The 20399-nt window shown below is 33.4% G+C and overlaps 3 protein-coding genes and 1 pseudogene across 5 annotated transcripts; 1 reads left to right on the top strand and 3 right to left on the bottom strand.

The window, feature by feature from the left end:
- The first annotated feature begins 2688 nt into the window (after nt 1-2688).
- LOC106383494 (ATP-dependent (S)-NAD(P)H-hydrate dehydratase) lies at nt 2689-5105 on the top strand. Of its 3 annotated transcripts, XM_048752073.1 has the most exons (12): nt 2689-3090; nt 3209-3285; nt 3359-3468; nt 3561-3684; nt 3779-3841; nt 3929-4092; nt 4181-4242; nt 4321-4387; nt 4468-4518; nt 4611-4742; nt 4825-4895; nt 5024-5105. In XM_048752073.1, the coding sequence occupies exons 1-11, from the start codon at nt 2853-2855 to the stop codon at nt 4850-4852; spliced, it is 1116 nt and encodes a 371-aa protein (XP_048608030.1). In that variant the 5' UTR covers nt 2689-2852; the 3' UTR covers nt 4853-4895; nt 5024-5105. The 3 variants fall into 3 exon arrangements, with proteins under 3 accessions (XP_048608030.1, XP_048608029.1, XP_048608031.1); XM_048752072.1 differs by having other exon boundaries at nt 2690-3090; nt 4825-5105; XM_048752074.1 differs by having other exon boundaries at nt 2706-3090; nt 3570-3684; nt 4825-5105.
- On the bottom strand, nt 5084-9712 carry LOC125584141 (stem-specific protein TSJT1-like). The gene is made up of 5 exons (XM_048752086.1): nt 9305-9712; nt 5913-6153; nt 5711-5831; nt 5491-5600; nt 5084-5386 (listed from the first exon to the last, which is right to left on the bottom strand). Exons 1-5 carry the CDS (start codon nt 9505-9507, stop codon nt 5357-5359), a joined length of 705 nt encoding a protein of 234 aa, XP_048608043.1. The 5' UTR covers nt 9508-9712; the 3' UTR covers nt 5084-5356.
- Nucleotides 9713-12876: 3164 nt separating this feature from the next.
- On the bottom strand, nt 12877-14310 carry LOC125584139 (probable aspartic proteinase GIP2). Its single transcript, XM_048752070.1, has one exon. It carries the CDS (start codon nt 14209-14211, stop codon nt 13054-13056), a length of 1158 nt encoding a protein of 385 aa, XP_048608027.1. The 5' UTR covers nt 14212-14310; the 3' UTR covers nt 12877-13053.
- Nucleotides 14311-14715: 405 nt separating this feature from the next.
- On the bottom strand, nt 14716-16750 carry LOC125584460 (annotated as a pseudogene).
- Between the last annotated feature and the right edge of the window lie 3649 nt (nt 16751-20399).

Raw genomic sequence — 20399 nt, 5'->3', positions numbered from 1 at the left:
AAAAGACCAGCCCACTGCTAGATTTATATGAATAACTTACACCGCTCTCATCTTTCGATTTCTTTTCAATCAGTAATGTTTCTTTAGTTGAATATTATTTAGTATTGATTTAAGGAATCAAAGATACTACACTTACCAATCCCTTTGTTTTTTTTTTTTTGATGAGTTATGGCGACTGATGCAGTCACCTAAAGATGCTTTAACCTAATGAGTAATTACATACTCTCTAAGTTTCAGTGTTTATTGTCACTGGAGAGTAATTTTTTTGCTTAAAAATAAATATTATTTTAAAATTTCAATTCATGAGCAATAACTTGAATTTCGTCAACCGGGCCTCGTGGTCTGGTGGTAAAGGAACCTCGGTTGAGGTGCCCGCCATCACGACTTCGAACCCCGGTCACAGCGGATTTAACATCCCTTCCGTTGGGGCGCTGGACCCTCCACGGGGATAGTTGGGAATGTGGCTGTCCAGATACCAGAGTTACCAAAAAAAAAAAAACTTGAATTTCGTCCACTTGTTTCATCACAGAAACAGTGTCCTTCATCTTAAAGTTTAAGAACTTTCTGATGATGAATTTCTTAGTACTTTATGTTGGAACTGTTTTTTGGACAAATGGCTATAGCCAATATTCTGGTGATCTTTTCGAGCAATTTGATTGTCGGAATGACCGGATCGTGGAATCGTTGGATTCATTGTTGTGAACACTATAATATAGTGTATTCATATGTCAAAAACGAAGTTCATTTGAATGAGAAATGAAAGTCTAAAATAGATTATTTGTAAAATATCTATATTAGAATTATGAGGTAAAAAACTTTTGTGTTTAAAATGGAGAAGTTATAACAAAGTTATAGAAAATTGTGTAGATACTTTGGTGTATTATAAAAAGAGATATTTGGGCTGGATCAAGTTTTGGAGTTAAGCAAATAAAATTAATCTTGTGAGCCCAAATTCATTTACTAATTATTTAAATAAATAATGCAAGCATATTATTTCTTGGTGTAGAGAATGATTCTCACGTTTTTGACCAAGGCCCTTCCTTACTTCTTGACTAAATCTTTGAGACTTCGACCAATGTAAAGTTGATTTTGTGAGTTTATTTTCATAACATATGAAAATCAATCACCTCTTAATAGTCATTATGAAGGAATCAAAAACCACCATGTCCATTTAGTGCTGGCAATAGCACACGTTAAACTTTATATTCTATATAAAGGTTATGCTCTTCTCATTATGAAGACACACATCCAATACAAACAAAACCACTTCCTGCTACTTTTTTTTTTGTGTATAAGAGTATAACATGGAAATAGGTTTGACATGCTTTAGTTCTCGAGTGCTGTGAGACTGAAGATATAGGTAGTTGTATTCTGAGATTCTTAAACGTACCAAACCAGCACACTACGGGCGTTTAAAAGATTAAGGAAAGAGATTTTAATCTCGACTCTACTACAACCTAGTTCTTTTCCAACTACGGTATTATATTGTTGTATTTTTTATTCATGTTATTTGTAAATTTTGCTTTCCATATCAAATTTGCCTATCTAGTAAATTTGGTGCCTACACTTTCAACTTCAGACTTGTACTTCTTCTCTAATGACTCCCAAAACTGTTTTGGAGTTTGACATATATGATAAACGTCGTAGAGAGAATCATCCAAGGTGTTAAGAATATAATTCTTGCACAAAAACTCGTTTTGTGTCCATGCCTCTGAAGCTTTAACGATTTCACCAGGAATATCACTTTCTATAGGTAACTCTGGTCCTTTAGAAGTCAAACACTGTGCCAGATTCAATGTCGTGAGATTGCCATCTTTTGAAATCCACTCCTCGGAAATCAAAAGGTTTCTCTATGTGACTTTTCACAATTGCAGTAAATTGATCCATCTTGCTTTCTTTGAAAAGAACAAAAAAAAAAAATTCGTCTAAGATTGTTAATCCAAAATACAGATGCAAATCAATCGTAACGTAATCAATACGTTTTATTTTAGAAACCTTTATAAATATTACTAGGTTTATAAACCCTTATGAATATTAACTAGATGATTACTTTTATTCCTTTCACAAGTTAATCGATCGTAGTTTGATAGAGGCTTGTTTAAGCAATCTCGTAAGGCAGAATTTCGCCTCTACAATGATGTATGTAGTTCGTGGACGTCTATCTAGAAGATACAACTATCGATCTCCATACAATACGTCGTACGGAGACCCTAGTAAACTATACTCTATTTTTCTCCTTGAGAAATTTATTGTGGGAAAAAGGAAGAAGATTGAATCAGAATGATTCTATATCCTTTTTGTATGGCACTTGATGGCTTTATATAATAATTCAAACGGTGTTTTTGATCAACACATACGTTGACTTAAGAGATGTCTTTAATAGATACATACATTGACTCTTAACTGTTTGTGTCTCAAAGTGTGATTCGTATATATTTAATTAAAGTCCAACAATACCCCCACATTTTCTATTCAAACTCAAAAACAACCCCCGCAGTAACAAGTTCAAGATCGGTCAAGGGACCAAACACAAACTGATTGGTCCAAAGATTGTCAGAAGCTAACCCGGGAATAGTTTTCTCATAGTTCCACCAGTGACCCGTGCTAAACACTATTACACTGTAAACAATCAAAGTCCTAAGCTAATAACAGACCATGATACGCGATGACTAAGAACATAAAGGAGTCACTGACTCACCCAAGGCCACTGAAAAAGAGGAACTTTTAAAACGGCCAGTAATTAAATATAATATATATAAGACCCTCTCGCTCAGAGAGAGAGTCCGGCTCCTCTCGGTGCTGTATCGGAAGCGGTGGGGGGTTTCTCGTCCCTTTCTGTAGAATCAATCTAAATGTTGGTGAAGCACTGCGTCATCTCCGCCTTAACACGATCGACTTCTCATTCACCTTCTTCTTCGTCTTCTACTGTGCTCAGAAGGCAACAGTTCTTGGTACGAACGCTTTGTGCCTCAAGAACCCATCTCCCAAAGCTCATCAAAGCAATGAGTTCGACTTCGGAGGCCGACGCCGAGAGTGTTCTAAGAACTGTCACGCCATCGCTCGACCCCGAACGACACAAAGGCCAAGCTGGTTAGAATTCGAAATCAAAGATCGGTTTTTTGAATCAAATTCGTACTTCAAAGTTTGAGTCTTTGGGGTTTCTTATGTTAGTTAAGCTCATAAGTTGTCAAACTTTGATCTGCCTCAGGGAAGATAGCTGTGATTGGAGGATGTCGTGAATACACTGGAGCTCCTTACTTCGCCGCCATCTCAGCTCTCAAAATCGTCAGTAGTTTTCGTTTCTATCACCCATCAAAGCTAGAAGACTGATCTCTTCTTGTCTGGTAAAACTTTGTAGGGTGCTGATTTGTCTCATGTGTTCTGTACCAAAGACGCAGCTCCTGTTATTAAGAGCTATAGTCCTGAGCTTATTGTTCACCCTGTTCTTGAGGAATCTTACACCATCAGGTGAAAATGTGAATGCTCCAGTCCACATTGTTAGTTTAATTAGTTACAAAGCCAGTTTTCCATAATCTCTATATCTTGTTATCTGGATTCAGTCAGTTCAGTGAGGAAGAGAAAAGAAAAGTTCAGGATGAAGTGATAGGAGAAGTGGATAAATGGATGGAAAGATTCGATTGCCTTGTGATTGGTCCTGGTTTGGGAAGGGATCCTTTCCTCCTTGTAACAGATTCCTCTCATCACATTTACTTAATTTGAGTTCTCAATGCTTTTGTTGGTTGACTTTGACTTTGACTTGACAACTCTGTATCTCCAGGAGTGTGTGAGTAAGATCATGCTTCTTGCCAAGAAGTTCAATGTTCCTTTTGTTGTCGATGGGGTAAGCAGAGTGATTTGGCTTCCTTCTAATTCCCGGATCTTGTGATTGTTTTTGTCTTTTCATTTGTTCTGTATGATGATTCTGCAGGACGGGCTGCTTCTCGTAACGAATTCGATTGATCTTGTCAAGAGCTATCCGCTTGCTGTCTTAACTCCAAACGTGAACGAGTATAAGCGCCTGGTTCAGAAAGTGCTGAACTGTGAAGTGGACGAAGAGAAGGCTGAAGATCAGCTACGTTCTTTGGCCAAACAGTAAGAAGTTACAAAACTCAGTTTACTATAGCCTAGAAAGTAAAAACTATTGTTATGATAAGTAATATTAGACGCCTGTGTTGTTCAGGATTGGTGGCGTGACGATTCTGAGGAAAGGGAAAACTGATCTTATAAGCAATGGAGAGATAGGTGAGTAACTTTTTCTCTTGTCTTTTTCTTTAGAAAACGTTGAGAATGTGAAGTTTGATTGTGTTTATTTTTTTACAGTAAAATCAGTGAGCATATATGGTTCGCCAAGGAGATGTGGTGGCCAAGGTGATATTCTCTCTGGGAGGTGAGTTCACTATTCTTTGATCAAATACCATCAGATTACTCACGGTTAATAGAGCGCCTACATGTATTTGTTTCGTCTAGTGTTGCAGTGTTTCTGTCATGGGCGCAACAGCTTAAATCAGGTCCTGAAAGGTTAGACATCTTCTTTATCTCAACCATTTTCTAGCTCAATCATTGGTTGATTGAGGAAAGTATTTTTTCTTTACACTCTCTGAAATTTCCAGTCCATCTGAGAGTCCAGCAATCTTGGGATGTATAGCTGCATCTGGCCTGCTGAGAAAGGCTGCGTCTCTGGCTTTTACAAAACATAAGAGATCAACTCTCACAAGTGACATTATCGAATGTTTAGGAGAGAGGTATGGGATTCTTTCTTGCTGAAGCTACTATAACAGAGAATCCGCACAAAAACTGTATTAATATTTTCGGTTCTTTCTACAGTTTGGAGGATATCTGCCCTGTATCTTAAATCTGCACAACTCATGGCTGCCTTCTACTTCATCTCGTTGTCTGTGAGAAACTTGAAAAGCTGCTCATGTTTTCTCAATAATAAAAACCTGAATCTTGTAATTACCTAAATAGAAGTTACTACTCAATACTCAAGACCCATTCATTGCCACTCTCTGTATAACTTCTTTAGGTTCGTGTTTGAGATTGTAAACCAGACTGAAAATTTCGAGATTTACTTGAGATACAAGGATCAAGAGAAGGTGGTTTTTGGATTTTAGAGAGATGGCTTATTTAGGACGAATACAGTTAAAACAGGAAGAAACAGACGCTGGCTATACAAAGAAGCAAAAGACAAGAGAGAGATATAACACTACACTACACACATCATCACATCATCACATAGCTTAAAGAACTCATAGAACAGCTTCTTGTTTTGGTTGATAGCTTAAAGAACTCATAGAACAGCTTCTTGTTTTCACAGCACGATTTATTTTATTTTTTTGCTGTTGAAGAGTTTCGATTTTCAATCTGCAAGAACTGTTGCTCCTTCCACCTGTTTCCACCACCATTGTTTGTGCTATGTGAGCCTTATTAAAATATTACTGAGGAAAAAAAATAAAACTACATATGGTTTCTTAATCTTGAAGAATTATTCACCTTGAAGGTGGCTCCCCAAATTTCTTCCTCTTTAGCAGGAATGGCAGTGATCTTGTTCTTAGGGTTCTCAAAGCTCCTTAGCCCACCTAAAGCAGTCGAGTAAAAGCAGCCTGCAATGCATGCAAGCACAACCATTTAAATAGCTCCCAATCTAGCTTCTAATGTCATAAAAATCTTAAACGTCGGAGTGAAACAAAAAAAAAATATGAAGAAAACAAACCTTGAGGGAAAGAAGCAAGAGACTTGCCACAAGCACCTTTTAGCAACTCAACATCATCAGCAAATGCCACATACCCATCAGCTGTTATCCCCCAATACAATGGAACCTTACCTTCTTGGTCCTACACCAAATTAAAACCGATTTTCACAGCCAAATTCAATCTAGCTCCTCACAGGTCATAAAAGGGTTAAGAAAAACTTACAGAAGCTACAAACAGAGTGGATGTTGATTTATCGAAGACCACAAAGGCGAAGTCGCCACTTAGGTGAGCCACTACATGGTTGGCAGGGTATGGAGCTCTGTCACGGAGAGTCTTGTAAGCCTCAATGACCAAAAGAACCTCATTTGCATTCTTAGCAAGCCCGTATTGCTGCTTCAAGCTTCCTAGGTTGTCAAGTGAGCCTTGGAACAAGCAGAATATCTCATCCTTAGCCCCAAATGACCTACATATAAATTCAAACAGAAAACATCTTAAGACAAACCTATATGTATATATAGTCACAAAGTCCAAAATGTAGGGTATCTATCTATTCTATTAAAACTCATGTATGACCAATTGATATTTGTTTGGTCCAATTATTTATAACCCACTTTCTTAAAAATTTAACTGCCATGACATGTATATATATATTATAACCTCCTCTTCCCTTGGTATTTTATAACCTCCCGATGAAAAAAAAATGAAAAAAAATAACCTCATCTTCCCTTTACTTCCTATCATTTCGGGATGCATTACTTTGAGTGGAAAAAGTATTCGACTACAATCATTGACACCAACCAATTCATCTATTAGATGCTTTGATTTTCGCATGTCTGATACCATTTTGTATATACATTATCAATAACAATTAATAGCATTTATATTCATAGTATCAATAACTATGTTTACAAATAAATAAATAATTATACCAGCTTTAAATATCGGACGGTTTGAATAAAAATATCAAATAATTTAGATAATTTTAAATTTATGGATAAAAATATTCGGGTAATTTTGTTAATAAATAGTATTTTTAGTATATTTAACTATTTAAAAATTAAGTATAATTAATATTTGTGGGTATATAATTCCATTTTAAAATTTTGGATACCTATTTGGTTAGCGGTTTGGTTCCGTTCAATTCAATTTTTTGGTTCCAGAGATATATGATTCACTTGATTATTTATGAATTAGGTTTACATTTGGTTTTAGTTTTTTGGTTCTGGATAAATGTGTCTAAACCTATACAATATCTTATACAGAAATTAGAGGTGGTCGTTCGAGTACTCATTCCGATTTGGTTAGGATCTAATTCGGATTTTGGGTTTTCGGAGTTTAATATTTTAGCCTCATTCAGATATTTTTAAATTTTAGTTCTGGTTCGAATAACCCATTGAAATTATTTTAAAAATCTTAAAGTTCATATACTAAATAATATTGATAACTGTATTGTATATTGATATGTTTGTTGCTTCCTACGAGCAAAACACATACCTATTTCATTTAACTACTTTTTACATGTAACTGATTTTATGAATGTGGAACGGGTGATATTCTTTTTTTTTTTCAACCAGGAACGGGGTGATATTCATTTTAAGCTATATATAAAAAATATACCGAAAAAACAAAACAAACAATATATCCGCGTTTTGTAGCGCGGATCAAGATCTAGTTGCAATTGTTAAAGTTAAAGATGGAGAATAGTGAGAAAGGTGAGTCAGCATTAGATCGTTAAATAGACATGCAATCATGGATGCTAACATAGAAAGCAAGGCATAATAATTCTTTTTTTTTTGGTATAAGACTATCTATCTATACAAATGGTTTGTGGGGTTTGGTGGACCAACCAAAGTTGCCTTTTGTAGATTTGGACATACCATATGTATATAGATTTGTTGATGGGTTTTGTATTGTGACTTCTTCTACCACACTATGTCATTGAGAAAACTGATATCATGTACAGTAAATAGTGATTGTGTTGTGCCACATCATTGGTCCATTAATCTAACATTTTTTATCTTTCAATTTACGAGTATAACATGTGATTGGATCGATATCTTTCTGATAAATTAATTCTTTGCCCCCCCCCCCCCCCCCCCCCCAAAAAAAATAAAATAAAATAAAACACCTGGATCCATATATAGGTTGAGAGATGATTTTTAACCAATGTAATCTTTTCTTGGATAAGTACTTAATTTAAGTTGTAGTAACGAATTAATACATTTTATAAAGGTTACATATGATGTATATGCATATTTCTCAATATATATATACTAATATATAGAAATATATCTTTTTTGTCAAAAATATAGAAATTATCTTTTTAGAATAAATATATTTGGACTTTACTCTTTCATTATTGCTTGTGTCCCACACACTACTGACTACACCACAAACACATCACCCTAGTTTGAAGTAGGGCTGGGCAAATAAACCGAACCCGAAAATCCGAACCGAATCCGATCCGATGAAAATGAATCCGAACCCGACATAAATACCGAATGGATCTTGTTTTATGGTATTTCGGGTTATGGGTATTATCCGAACCGAACCCGAAATTAAATGGATATCCGATAGAACCCGAAACATTCAAAATGCCAAAAAAAAACTTGTACCAAACATGATCTCAATTCCTAATATGTAGCCAAAATACACTAAGATATTATTAAACATATACAATAACTATCTACTACATGAAGGTTGATGGTTGAAAGTGGCGGTTGAGGCTTGAAATTTTTAGATTTTGGTTTTATTTTCATTGAATAATTTTTTTCATTTCATGAGAACTTAATTTTTCGTTTTATGATTTCATTTATTGGTTTTCTTTCTATCAATAACAACGTATACCTTTCGTTTGACTTTGAATGATCATGTTTGATGTTTTTTTCTTATTTCTGAATCGATTTTACTTATGTTTTGGTTACAAAATAGGTACAAATCAAGTACTTTAAACCCGAAGAACCGATTTTACTTATGTTTTGGTTACAAAATAGGTATAAATCAAGTACTTTAAAATCGAAGAACCGGTTGGAACCCAAAACCCGAAAGTACACCGGGTTGTACCGGTTCTTTGAAGATTTACTAACCCCGATCCGAACCCGATAAAACCCGAACCGGTCCCGAACCGAATTTTTATATAATCCGAATGGGGCTGATTTTGATAAACCCGAAAAACCGAGACCCGATTGGACAAAACCGAAACCCGATTGGGACCCCGAATGCCCAGGCCTAGTTTGAAGTAATGGAGTGCAAAAGAATAACACCATTCTGTGTAAATTGGAATCCAGTTGAGATTATATATAAAACTATTTTATCTACATGAATTAATTTGATTAATGATCTTCACTAGTTCCCTCTCTTATCAGTATGGTTTTAGATAATAAAATCGGACGAAACATGGTTCCAATCGGTCGATCCATGCAAATGGACCTACGCTGTTTATAAGGAAATGAATAATTTTATTTTTCAACGAAACTAAAAACCCTGGACGATGATGTCAGTATTTCACCCCCGTCCGATTGATCTAATCGAACGGCATAGACTTTGGGATCATCGTAAAGCTGATTTTAACAAAAATAAATAAATGAAAACAAGTAAATAGCCGACGGTCTCACCTTGGCCGGAGAGGACTCTCTTTGTGGTGGGTGTACGCAAGCTGCACATAGTCTCCGACTTGTACGGTCACAGCGGATGGGTTTTTCTCGACAAACTTGTTAACTAGAGCCGCTCCGGTTGTCTTCGGCGACGGAGTTCTGCTGCCGGCGGCCACCAGCTCTTCCGGCAATGATACTATAGCTCCGCTAAAAATTCCCAACATTTCCTCTCTTCTTAGATAATGATCCACGAGAAAAAAAAAACTAGTCTACTAGAAAATTAAAACTTTGAGTTGCTTCTCTGCTAGATATATATCGGACATGGAGGTTGATGACAAAGGAGAGAAATGGTGTTTATTAATATAGGAGGATGATGACGATATCGTGGGCATTTTCGTCATTTCAAGTCTTCATGATTCTTCTATTGGTTCTTCGTTCTTTAGTTTCTTTGCACTGAAATTAACGTCAATAATACGTTGGTCCCACACGGAGGTGATAGGATCATTCTCGAGCGTCAGATTCTAGTTTTAGTGGGACCTATGTTGCCATTTGTCGTGCCTTGTCTTATAGTCTTATCCATCTTCTTCTCAAATAGACGAATAGAAAATTTACTTCAATTATATAATTTTTTTATTTTAAACTCTTAAATCGTTGTGAATATGTAATGAAAATTAAGAAATAAAAAATCATTGTAATAGTAAATGACTATTGATTTTTTATTATTGTAAAACTGCTGGTAATTAGCTCTTTTTTTGAAATTTTATTTTATTTCAATTTGAAGCCAGCAAACACTTTTCGTAAAACAGAAAAGATATCATACACTTTAATTTATACACTGCTCTCACAAGTTACAACTTTTTAAACCATTGTCTTCGCTCTATTTTATTAGAAAAATCAGCAAAAATTTATAAACGAAGCTAATTATTATATATAGTAGGATGTAACCGGTGAAGTGTAACATGCATCAAACAGAGCCTGACAACTAATAAAATGATAAATTACCGTGTCTATTCTACTTTTAAGTGCTTTTTACTAAGTCGATCGTCCTAGAATTAAATCACCAACCATAACTCAGATATTTATTTTGGTGTTGGTGTGGTTCATATTTCTTTTGTCAAAATCAGATATGTTTTTTTTAACAACAGTCAGATATGTTTTATTTGCCAATGAACTAGGAGAGATTGTAGAGTTCGTTTTCTGAAAGCAACTTGAACCTAATTTAAATGGACATATTTCGATAATATAATATCTTTAAAATTTAGAAATTTATGGTATGTCAGATTAAAATTAAATGTTGACAAAAGAACTAAGACAGCTACGGGTTCCAAATTATACATGTCTCATTGTGTACAAGAAAAACTGAAATTATACATGTTTTAATGATAATTTATGATATGTTCACTATAAATTCATCAAAGATTCCAAACCTTGTTTTGTCAAAAGAAAAAAAAAAAGGTTCCAAACCTTGTGCGACATTAGACCTTGCGGAATAATTTAAAACTTTCACGAGGAGCTTATACGAGGGCCTATAGTTTCAGTTGCAGTTTTTGTATAGAAAATGAGATGTGTTGTGTTGATTAAAAAAAAAAGAATATTAAGAATCTTAGAACAGTGAGCCGCCCACTGTTTTTGTTTTTGTATTTGGGGCTGTCTTTTAGTAAATTTTGGTCTAATGTAAACCAATCCATGTCTGCTAATAAAATTCAAAATTTGAGTGGTGCGTAGACTGATCCACAAAGTTCGTTGTAAAACAAAACACAACCTTATGCAATAAATGTTTGCGCACATAAACCAACTTACTTTTCCAAATTAAATACGAAGATAGGTGAGTTGCTGAAGATTATTGACCACTAGTTAAGAAAATGACACATTCAAAAAAGGAAACCATAGAACAAAATAAAAGGTTTGGTAATAACAACCGAGAAATGTATAAGATAAAAACTTAAAACTATTTCGAGAAATGTATCAAAGACCACAATAACCGACAAAATGTTAGAATAAACAAATGTGGACCGAAGAAATTATTTGAGAGAGAGCATATTATTTGGTAGCCAATAAGGTCATACCAAACATATTTCGTTTAGGACATTGTTCAATCCTGGTGGTAGAGTTAAGAGTTTTTTTTTAACTTTATATACTTAGAGATTTTGAATGGACAATTACTGTTTTATCTATTGTCCAATGTCCAAGAATATGCATGATTAAATATTATAAGATTATTATGTATATAGTATTGGGATTTTGTCTTTTTAATTATAATCAAACTAGAATCTTAAAATTATATTCCCTAAAAATATTGATGATAATACTATAAAGTAACTGAAAACAATTACTGACGTTATCATTTTGTTTTGTCGATGTTAACAAAATACATAATAATTTTATTTTATTATAAACAAGCCACTAGTTGTGTTGTTCTCTTATCTCCACCAGAAAACAACTATAGAAAACAAAAAGAAATACTTGAGGAGTAGCAAGCATCAAGCTTGGACCTGGGGCTCTGGCAGCTACAGCTGAAAACGACTCTGATATTGTTATGTTATACAATCGAAATCAACATCTTTACAAAATTTCCAAAAATTATTTCAAAACAAGATATTTATCTCATTTGAAGATGGCATATATAAGTTTTCTTTGCCACATATGATTATCTAACATACAATAGTTAATAAGTCATGTGAAACTGTTATTTTGTCTACAAATACGGTGTGGACTGGGGATGTGTAGACCTAAAGCTTCCGTATATTTAAACTTAACAATTATTGTTGGACCATCGTTGATACAATGATCTATAGGCGAAAATGGTCACCCATCTCATTCACCTTAGCTTTTACAAACTACAAAAACATAAAAGTCTTCATGTGTAAATATTATGTTGCTTTCTTATTTCTTTTTAGTTTTTGGTAATATCGCGATTGTTCATAATGTTTTTGGCTGTTTGGTTGTTTTCTTTGATACGATCACAATGGAGTATGTCCTACCTATTTTCTGTGCGTTTTTTTTTGGCGGTTTTCTCTTATACTAAAACTCAATTTTGGAACAGATTTTGAATTCAGGTCCAAGAAATACTATATAAAAATTTGGTCAAAAAATACTATATAAAATTCTTAGACAATAAACAAAAAACAATAATATTTGGCATGAAATTATTGAAATAAAAAACAAGCGACAGTCAGTGAAAGTACACAAAACAAACAAAATCTAATACAAAGGTGTCATAGTTGGGCCAACCCGATTCGACTCGGCGTTTACAACAACCCGATAATCGGGCCATCCCCAAGCTTTAGTTTTCATTTCAATCTTTTTATTCCGTATGGTTTATGTGAATCTTGTAATGCTAAAAACTACAATAAATTATTTATGCAGTAGAATTTAAGAATTGTAGTCACTGCTACTCCTATATGAATGTTTGATGATAACTCTGTACATGGGGTTGAGCCTTAGAGGAGAGGTTTGGTCATGGTTAAAGTCGCTGTGGGCATGTAAGAATGCTACATATCTATACATAGGTATTGCACAAACTCCATCATCCTTGCTGGCTCCTTCGCCTCTGCATCTTATTTCATCCTTTCAAGGCTTTCCTCTACGGCGGATGTTAACAGACACTGTTTGAATTTAAATTTATGTATCACGACCAACAAACTATATTAGTGTAAATGAGTAGAGTTGCTTACAGTAACTCATGTAAGAAACGGTACTCTTATGTCGACACAAAACATACAAAGACGCAAAACTGACAACATCTACGTGTTAATATCAGATGTTTTTAACTACAAAGCTTCTGGTCGGAAGGAATTTCTTTGTCCGAACCCCATCATCGAGTTACCCAAATCAAAGTCCAATACAAAGCCTTCTAACTGTAACCCACCCATTGTAATCGGGTTGACCCGGTTTGACCCGCCGTTCACAATACCCAAGCATTGGACTCCACCACCAACATCCACCAATAGATTCTTCCCCTGAATCCTCCACCTCACCATCTCGCTCTGCAAAGCGAGTTCAACCGCCGGAAACTCTACCTCAGCCGAAGACGTACTCGTGAAGCAGAGACCGAACGGTGCTACGGGAGCCACCGATTTAGCGTTAGTCGCAGCTTTAACGTAACCTTCCGCAAACACCGCGTAGAGCGAGCTCTCTAGCGTCGTGTAAGGAACTAACGTGCTTAGCTCCGCCGATAACGGACACTTGGCGGCGAGCTTCTCCCCGTTGACTCTGATGGATTTCACGTTGATTAAGTAATCGCCGCTCGAGCTTGTAGACAATGGCGTGTAGACCAACGATCTAGCTGCGGCCGTTCCGAACACCTCCTCCACCGAACTCGTTGACACGACGGCGTTCGACGGCGAGAAATAAACAGTTAAACGACGGCGTTCGCTGGTTTCCGCGGCGAGTTGTGAAGGGAGAGAGATTTGGGCCTTGGAAAGGCCCATTACTACTTGGGCTCCACTAGCGAGCCCACGTAACAGCAACGGAGGTGCACATGCGAAGAGTGGATCAACGGTTCCCTGAGAAGAAACAGATCCGAGTGATAAGACGTCTGTTGCGAGCTCTCCTCTCGCCGTAATCCCAACGACGTCGTTTCTGACGAGCAAATCGCAATCAGCGTTCTGGTCTCCACGCGATGAAGCTCCGACATAATCAACTTTCACACAGCCGCTTGAGCTTCCTGATATCAGACTTCGCGACGTGGAAAGATTTCCCGAGGAACAGTCGAACCATAGAAGCGGACCGGAGAGATCCACCACGAGCTTAACTGGCTCCGGCGAGTCCCCAAGGCGAATCTCTGCGATATGTTGACCTGTTGATAGGTCTCGAGTAATCGGGAAAACAGCTCCGTTGACCGAATCATAGATTTGTGATTTGGTAATGAGTAGAACGGAGAGGAACGATAAGACGAAGAGATTCAGACAAGAAGTAGAAGATGCCATTACAATTGTGATAGAGAGGGGGGGGGGGAGATGGATCTGGACGGTTTTAAAAGGATTAGGTTCTGGTTTGAGAGAGGAGAGAGTGAGACGCGGTGGGACGTCGCCGGTTAAGATTGAGAGTGAAAATCGATAAGGATTGGTTCGTTTTAAGGAAAGTGCTGAGTAGACTGTCGTGTCGTTTCGCGAATTGTGGGGACTTTTTGTTCTGGTCAATGTTTATCCATTTAATTTTTCGAAAGGTAGCCCCACTAGAGGAATATTGGCACGTGCGGCGGGAGTTTTTTTATTTAATGCGTCGAGATATTTTGTTATTTTCTGGGAATATCCGCAATCATGTGAGTTTATGCGCCAGTTGGAGTAGTACTTTGCTAATTTTCCACCTGCTAATTAATTCATTTGAGTATACAAATTATGGCCTAATAGATTTTTGGACTTTCCCCCGGTGACTTGTGAATTCGCTGGTTTTGTTTATGTAGTTAGTAGTTACATCTCAAAACTACGAAGAGTAAAAAAGAAGATTTTTGGATAATTTATTAATCTATGTTCTTATACAAAACCCAAGAACCAATAGCTAGAACTCTAGAACGATATATATATGCATTGACGGCTGTCTTTTTTTCCCCAGCGAACCTATGTTTTGTAGCTTTGTAAGTTAATGATAAGATTATTGTACAAAGTAATTTAACCAGCAGCTTTTTTCATGACTCTGGTTTTCTTGGTCCTGAGGTGATTGAGAATCTATCTTTATCAAGAGCGGCTCATTTAAATCAGCCGGAGCATCAACCACATCGTTAAGCTCAGGCGAGGCAGCAACCGCTCCGTTCATGTCTCCTCCGTGCTCTGCTAAAGCTTTTCTTAGAGCGTTCTGTGCCACCTTAGTAACACACACCATCAATATCACTGCAAAAGAAAGAAAGAAACATAAGTGAATCTGTACATCTTTGCAGGTTCATAAAGACCATAAGTAACTTTCCAACTAACCGGATACTACAAGGCTCAGAATCAAGGATGCCTGCAAATTACCAAATATTAGTCAGAAAAGAGATTGAAAAAGAAGGTGATAATGTACTTAAGCTTGTGGGGATCTTACCCAGTGACCGAAAGATAGTTCACTCCACTTGTGAGTCGCATCAGAAAGGTCTTTTAGAGTAGTTCCAACGTACACTAACGCAAGCGTTATTGGCTGCCAAGTTAACAATGCATTAAACTGTATTCTTTTGATCTCACAACTAAACATTTATCATGGAGAGAAGTGGATTAGATGAAAATTACCATCATCCCTAACCAAGAAGAAAGCAAGTATGGTCCCAGCGTGATTGGAGTTACAGATAAGAGGTAGTTCAACATGCTGAAGGGGAGAAGTGGAGCAAGCCGGAGCAACAAGCATATCTACATTCAGTTTTTGCATGAATATGATGATTAAAACTCGCATTAGTTCTCACCTTGAAACCGGATTTCTCAATAGCGAGAGCCACCGACTGAAACTGAGGATAGTCCTTCAACTTTGCAACTACAAAAGGTTTTCCAATCTGCATAAGAACATTCATCATGTAAGTAAAAAGATAGCATATGTCTGCAAATCTTCTAGACTTACCGTACGGCCTAGAAGAAATGCTGCTCCAGAGCCAAGCGTGGCCCCGACCGAGTCCCCCACAAAACCAATTGGTAGTCCAAAGAGGTAGCCGCCACCGATCTGAATATTACAGCCTCAACCAAAATAAGATTTCTCAAATTTATAGATAAACCTTTTCACTCTAACAACGAAAAGTTGAGAGTGGAGAATGGCAGTCGTTATGTAGTACACACAAAAGAATTAGGATGTGATGTATATACCGTAAGAACAGAGGCAGGAACAGCCAGAACTGTAAGAGGAATGTAGGCAACAGCTCTACACATATTACAAAAGAAAGAGATGTTCAGTAACTAGGTAAAAAGGCCTCCTAACTCTTATGTTTCCAAACCCATGGTTAAACAGATATAAAAGCTTAATAAGCTCACAGCTACAACTCACTCAAGACATAATTAGTTTCATAGCTCAAAAAAAAAAAGCAAAAAGGAGAAACACTTACAGGGTAAGCGGTCCCCAAGGCCCTAGATCTTGTTCAACCCATAATAAAAAATCCCTCAGAAGCTGAAACACACACAAAGAGAGACAGTAAGTTTCATATAGAACTAGCCAATGCTAGAAACCGCTACTTGGTAAATGAAACGAATTCAAAAGAGAAGACTCTGAATAGTTTTACACACATAACCACAAAAGTTGCTCATAAACCATATGCAAAGGGTCAAAATGAGCACAAAAAAAAGATGGAAAAGCTCAAAACTTCATTGCTATGAAACCACCTCAAATGAGGCAATTCAGCAGAAAATCAAAAGAAAAGCAAATGAATTTCGAGAAAACAACAAAGAAACCTTAATTTTGAAACCTTAATTTTGGCAATTCACGGACCTGCTCGACGGGGAGGAAATAGAAAGCTAGGACGATTGCAGCTACAAGGATCAACAGAACTGAAATCCGAAGAGCAGATCCCCACGTCAATTTTTAATTTCTTACTTTAATCAGAATAAGTTTATTTTACACATATAATAAAAAAAGTATAGTTTGAAAAGAAAAAAAGGTGTATTTTCCAAATTTTAAAAAGTATTTTTAGATAAAAAATAAATATATAATATAAGAAACAGAAATATTACATTAAATAGAAAATATACGCTGCTTATAATTGGAAAACTAGTATAAATCGGAAAAAAAAAAACAAGATAAAGGTTGCATAGAGCGAGACGCATTAGGAAATAATGCATAGAACCTCATTTGCATTCTCGGACACTTGACGGTTCTTGATTCAGAAACAAAGTGGAGATTAGCCGGCCAATCAGCCTATCTTATGAAATGTGTTAGGAAATATCGTGTTATCGTTACTTCTATTAAAAATTCATTTCAACAACATGTTTGATGTAATTTCTGATTCATATAATATGTTACATTGATTTGATATCAATAATAGAAGATGTTATTTTATTATATAAAGTTTTGTTCTTTAACGTTACTAATTAAAATGATCGCAACACATGATAATTATATATTTAAGATTATGACATGTGTGAATTCATCTCATAATAAAAATATATATATTAAGATAATAACAAAAAAAATTTGTTAAAAAGTAATTATAATTATTATCTGATAGTATTTTTCCTTTTTTTATAATCATAAACAAAAGATAACTGCAAACTATTATATGATAGTAGTTTTCATTTTAATATGATGACATGTGTTATAATGATTATAATATATATATAATAGGATAGTAAAGATGAATTTTGATAAATTATTTTAAAAATTTATTTAATAGTTACTTAAAAAGTATTTGTTTGTATTTTTTTAGAAAATTTACTTTTAAAAATCCCCAAACAAAAAAAAATTGAATTTTTTTGTAAAAGATTATATTGATGTTGGTTTTTCAAACTTGCTAATTAAAATGATTGTGACACAAATCAATTATATATTTAAATTGTGATATGTGTTAAACTATATCATAATTAAAAATAAATATATTAAGATAATAATAATAATTTTTGTTCAAAAATAATTATATATATTGTTTAAGAGTAATTTCTGATTTTCAAAATCTAAAATAAAATATAATTGTAAAACGATTATTTTATAGTAATTTTATTTTTAATATTGTGACGTGTGTTAGAATATCTCATGATTAAAATACATATATTAAGAAAATAGAGAAACAATTTTTTTAAGAAAATTTCAAAATTATTCAATAGTAAAAAAAATAATTTTAAAATTATTTAATATTAATTTGTTAGAAAATTTCCATTTTAAAATTTCTAAAGAAAAATATATTATTAAAATAAATGATTTAATACTAATTTTCTAAAATCTTAAATAAAAGATAATTGCAAACTACTATTTGATAGTAGTTTTTCTTTTAATATTGTGACATGTGGTAGAATATCTCATGATAAAAATATATATACTAAGAAAATAGAGAACGAATTTTGGAAAAGAAATAACTTTCTTATTTACTTAATAGTAAAATTATTTAATAGTAATTTTCTAGAACATTTCCTTTTTAAAAATTCTAAGGAAAAAAATATTAGTATAATAATTTATCAAATACTAATTTTCCTTTTCTAAATCCTAAAGAAAAGATAATTGAAAACTATTATTTGATAGTAGTTTTACTTTTCAATATTGTGACATGTGTTAAAATATATAATATCAAAATATATATAATAGGATAATAAAGATGAACTTTTTAAAAAGTATTTATTTAATAGTAAAAAGGTAAATTTAAAAATTATTTAGTAGTATTTTTTTAGAAAATTTTGTTTTTAGAAAATCTTAAACAAAACAAAGATTTGAAAATAATTTGTAAAAATTATATTAAGCTGTATTTTTCAAAGTTGTTAATTAACATGATTGTGACACATGTCAGTTATACTTTTAAAATTGTGATGTGTGTTAAACTATATCATAATTAAAAAAAGGAAAAATGATTGCTAGCTACATGAAGTATTGGTCACCACATGGCTAACCATGCAAACTAAATTAATATATACCTAGCCACACGAAGTATATGTTATGCATGACAACATCCCTCAACTTTATGATGTTATGTAGTTAACATCACGAGTTTAATTTCATTTATCCAAAAACCTATGTGGATGTTAGAGATCGTTTAAATATCTTGTTTCCACAGTTAAAATATGACCCATCCGACTATAATTTAACTAAAATTAGATTTTGACCCACATTTTAAAAGCGAAGAATATTTTTAACAAAATCTAATTTACAAAATCAATATGTTTTAACATGATAAGTATAGTGTTTTAACATTTTTATTTGTAGCTTTAAAACTATATAATTGTATTTCTTTTATTTATATTAATCTGTTTTGTTATGAAATTTTAATAAGTAATGTTTTAACATTTTTATTTTAGTGTCTTTTAAAACTATATAATTCTATTATTTTTATTTTTATTACTCTGTTTTGTTTTTTTTTAATTATTTTAATCTGTTTTGTTATGAAGTTTTACTAAAAAAATTGTAATTTGTTTGATTAATTGTGGGATATATAATTCTTTGAATTTTTTTTTAATTATAAAACTTATTTGCTGTCAATTTACTAACTCAAAAATTTTATTTGTTTAAAACTTATTTGATGTCAACTTATACCAAACATAATCTTACGTATATAATTATTAATTATATACTTTTAAGAATAAAAATAATCAAATAATAAGAATCTAATATGAAAGGTTTACTTAGTTTAAATGAATGGAAATTCTGTTTATGAAAAACTCTGTTTTGATTTTGTAAATTAGATTTTGTTAAAAATATTTTTACGATTTTAAAACACTGGTCAAAATCTAATTAGGTAAATTACCATCAGGTACGTCACATTTTCGTTGTTGTAACGAGAGATTTAAACGGTCTCTAACATACACATCATTTTTTGGATATGGAATTAAACTCGTGATGCTAACTACATAACATCATAAAGTTGAAGGATGTTGCCATGCATAATAAATATTTCGTGTAGCTAAGTATACATTTGTTTAGTTTGCATGGTTAGCATGTGATAATCAATACTTCATATAGTCAGCAATCATTTTTCCTTAAAAAAAACATGCTAAGATAATAAAAGATGATTTTGGTTAAAAAATAATTATATACATTTTTAAATAGTATTTTTTCGATTTTTAAAATTTGAAGTAAAATATAATTGCCAAATGATTATTTGATAGTATTTTATTTTAATATTGTGACATGTTTTAAAATATCTCATGATTAAATATATATACTAAGAAATAGAGAAATAATTTTTTTAAGAAAATCAAAATTATTTAATAGTAAAAATTTAATTTTTAAAATTAGTTAATACTAGTTTTTTATCCTTTTTAGAAATTCTAAAGAAAAATCTAATACTAATTTTTCTTTTCTAAAATCCTAAAGAAAAGATAATGGTAAATGATTATTTGATAGTAATTTTAATTTTTTTACATCTGTTAAAATATTTGATGATTAATAAAATAGATAAAAGATGATAAAAACATTTTTTATAAAAAAATTAGTTTTAAAATTATTTAATAGTATTTTTCTCTATTTTTTCTTATTAAAATTATGATTTGTCAAATAATTTATATAATACTAATTTTTATTTCTAAACTAA

Source organism: Brassica napus, chromosome C3 (assembly GCF_020379485.1).
Source record: "Brassica napus cultivar Da-Ae chromosome C3, Da-Ae, whole genome shotgun sequence".
Taxonomy (NCBI): Eukaryota; Viridiplantae; Streptophyta; class Magnoliopsida; order Brassicales; family Brassicaceae; genus Brassica; species Brassica napus.
Note: the sequence above shows the minus strand (reverse complement) of the source record. Positions and strands in the feature narration are given on the sequence as shown.

What these genes read in the sequence shown, in the direction of transcription:
- LOC106383494 (XM_048752073.1), top strand. Translation starts at nt 2,853, where the DNA reads ATGTTGGTGAAGCACTGCGTCATCTCCGCCTTAACACGATCGACTTCT. An exon ending in GAAGGGATCCTTTCCTCCTT is followed by an intron (nt 3,685 to 3,778) that starts GTAACAGATTCC and finishes CTGTATCTCCAG; the next exon opens with GAGTGTGTGAGTAAGATCAT. An exon ending in ATCGAATGTTTAGGAGAGAG is followed by an intron (nt 4,743 to 4,824) that starts GTATGGGATTCT and finishes TTCTTTCTACAG; the next exon opens with TTTGGAGGATATCTGCCCTG.
- LOC125584141 (XM_048752086.1), bottom strand. Translation starts at nt 9,507, where the DNA reads ATGTTGGGAATTTTTAGCGGAGCTATAGTATCATTGCCGGAAGAGCTG. An exon ending in TCTTGCTTCTTTCCCTCAAG is followed by an intron (nt 5,601 to 5,710) that starts GTTTGTTTTCTT and finishes CATGCATTGCAG; the next exon opens with GCTGCTTTTACTCGACTGCT. An exon ending in TTTGGGGAGCCACCTTCAAG is followed by an intron (nt 5,387 to 5,490) that starts GTGAATAATTCT and finishes TGGTGGAAACAG; the next exon opens with GTGGAAGGAGCAACAGTTCT.
- LOC125584139 (XM_048752070.1), bottom strand. Translation starts at nt 14,211, where the DNA reads ATGGCATCTTCTACTTCTTGTCTGAATCTCTTCGTCTTATCGTTCCTC.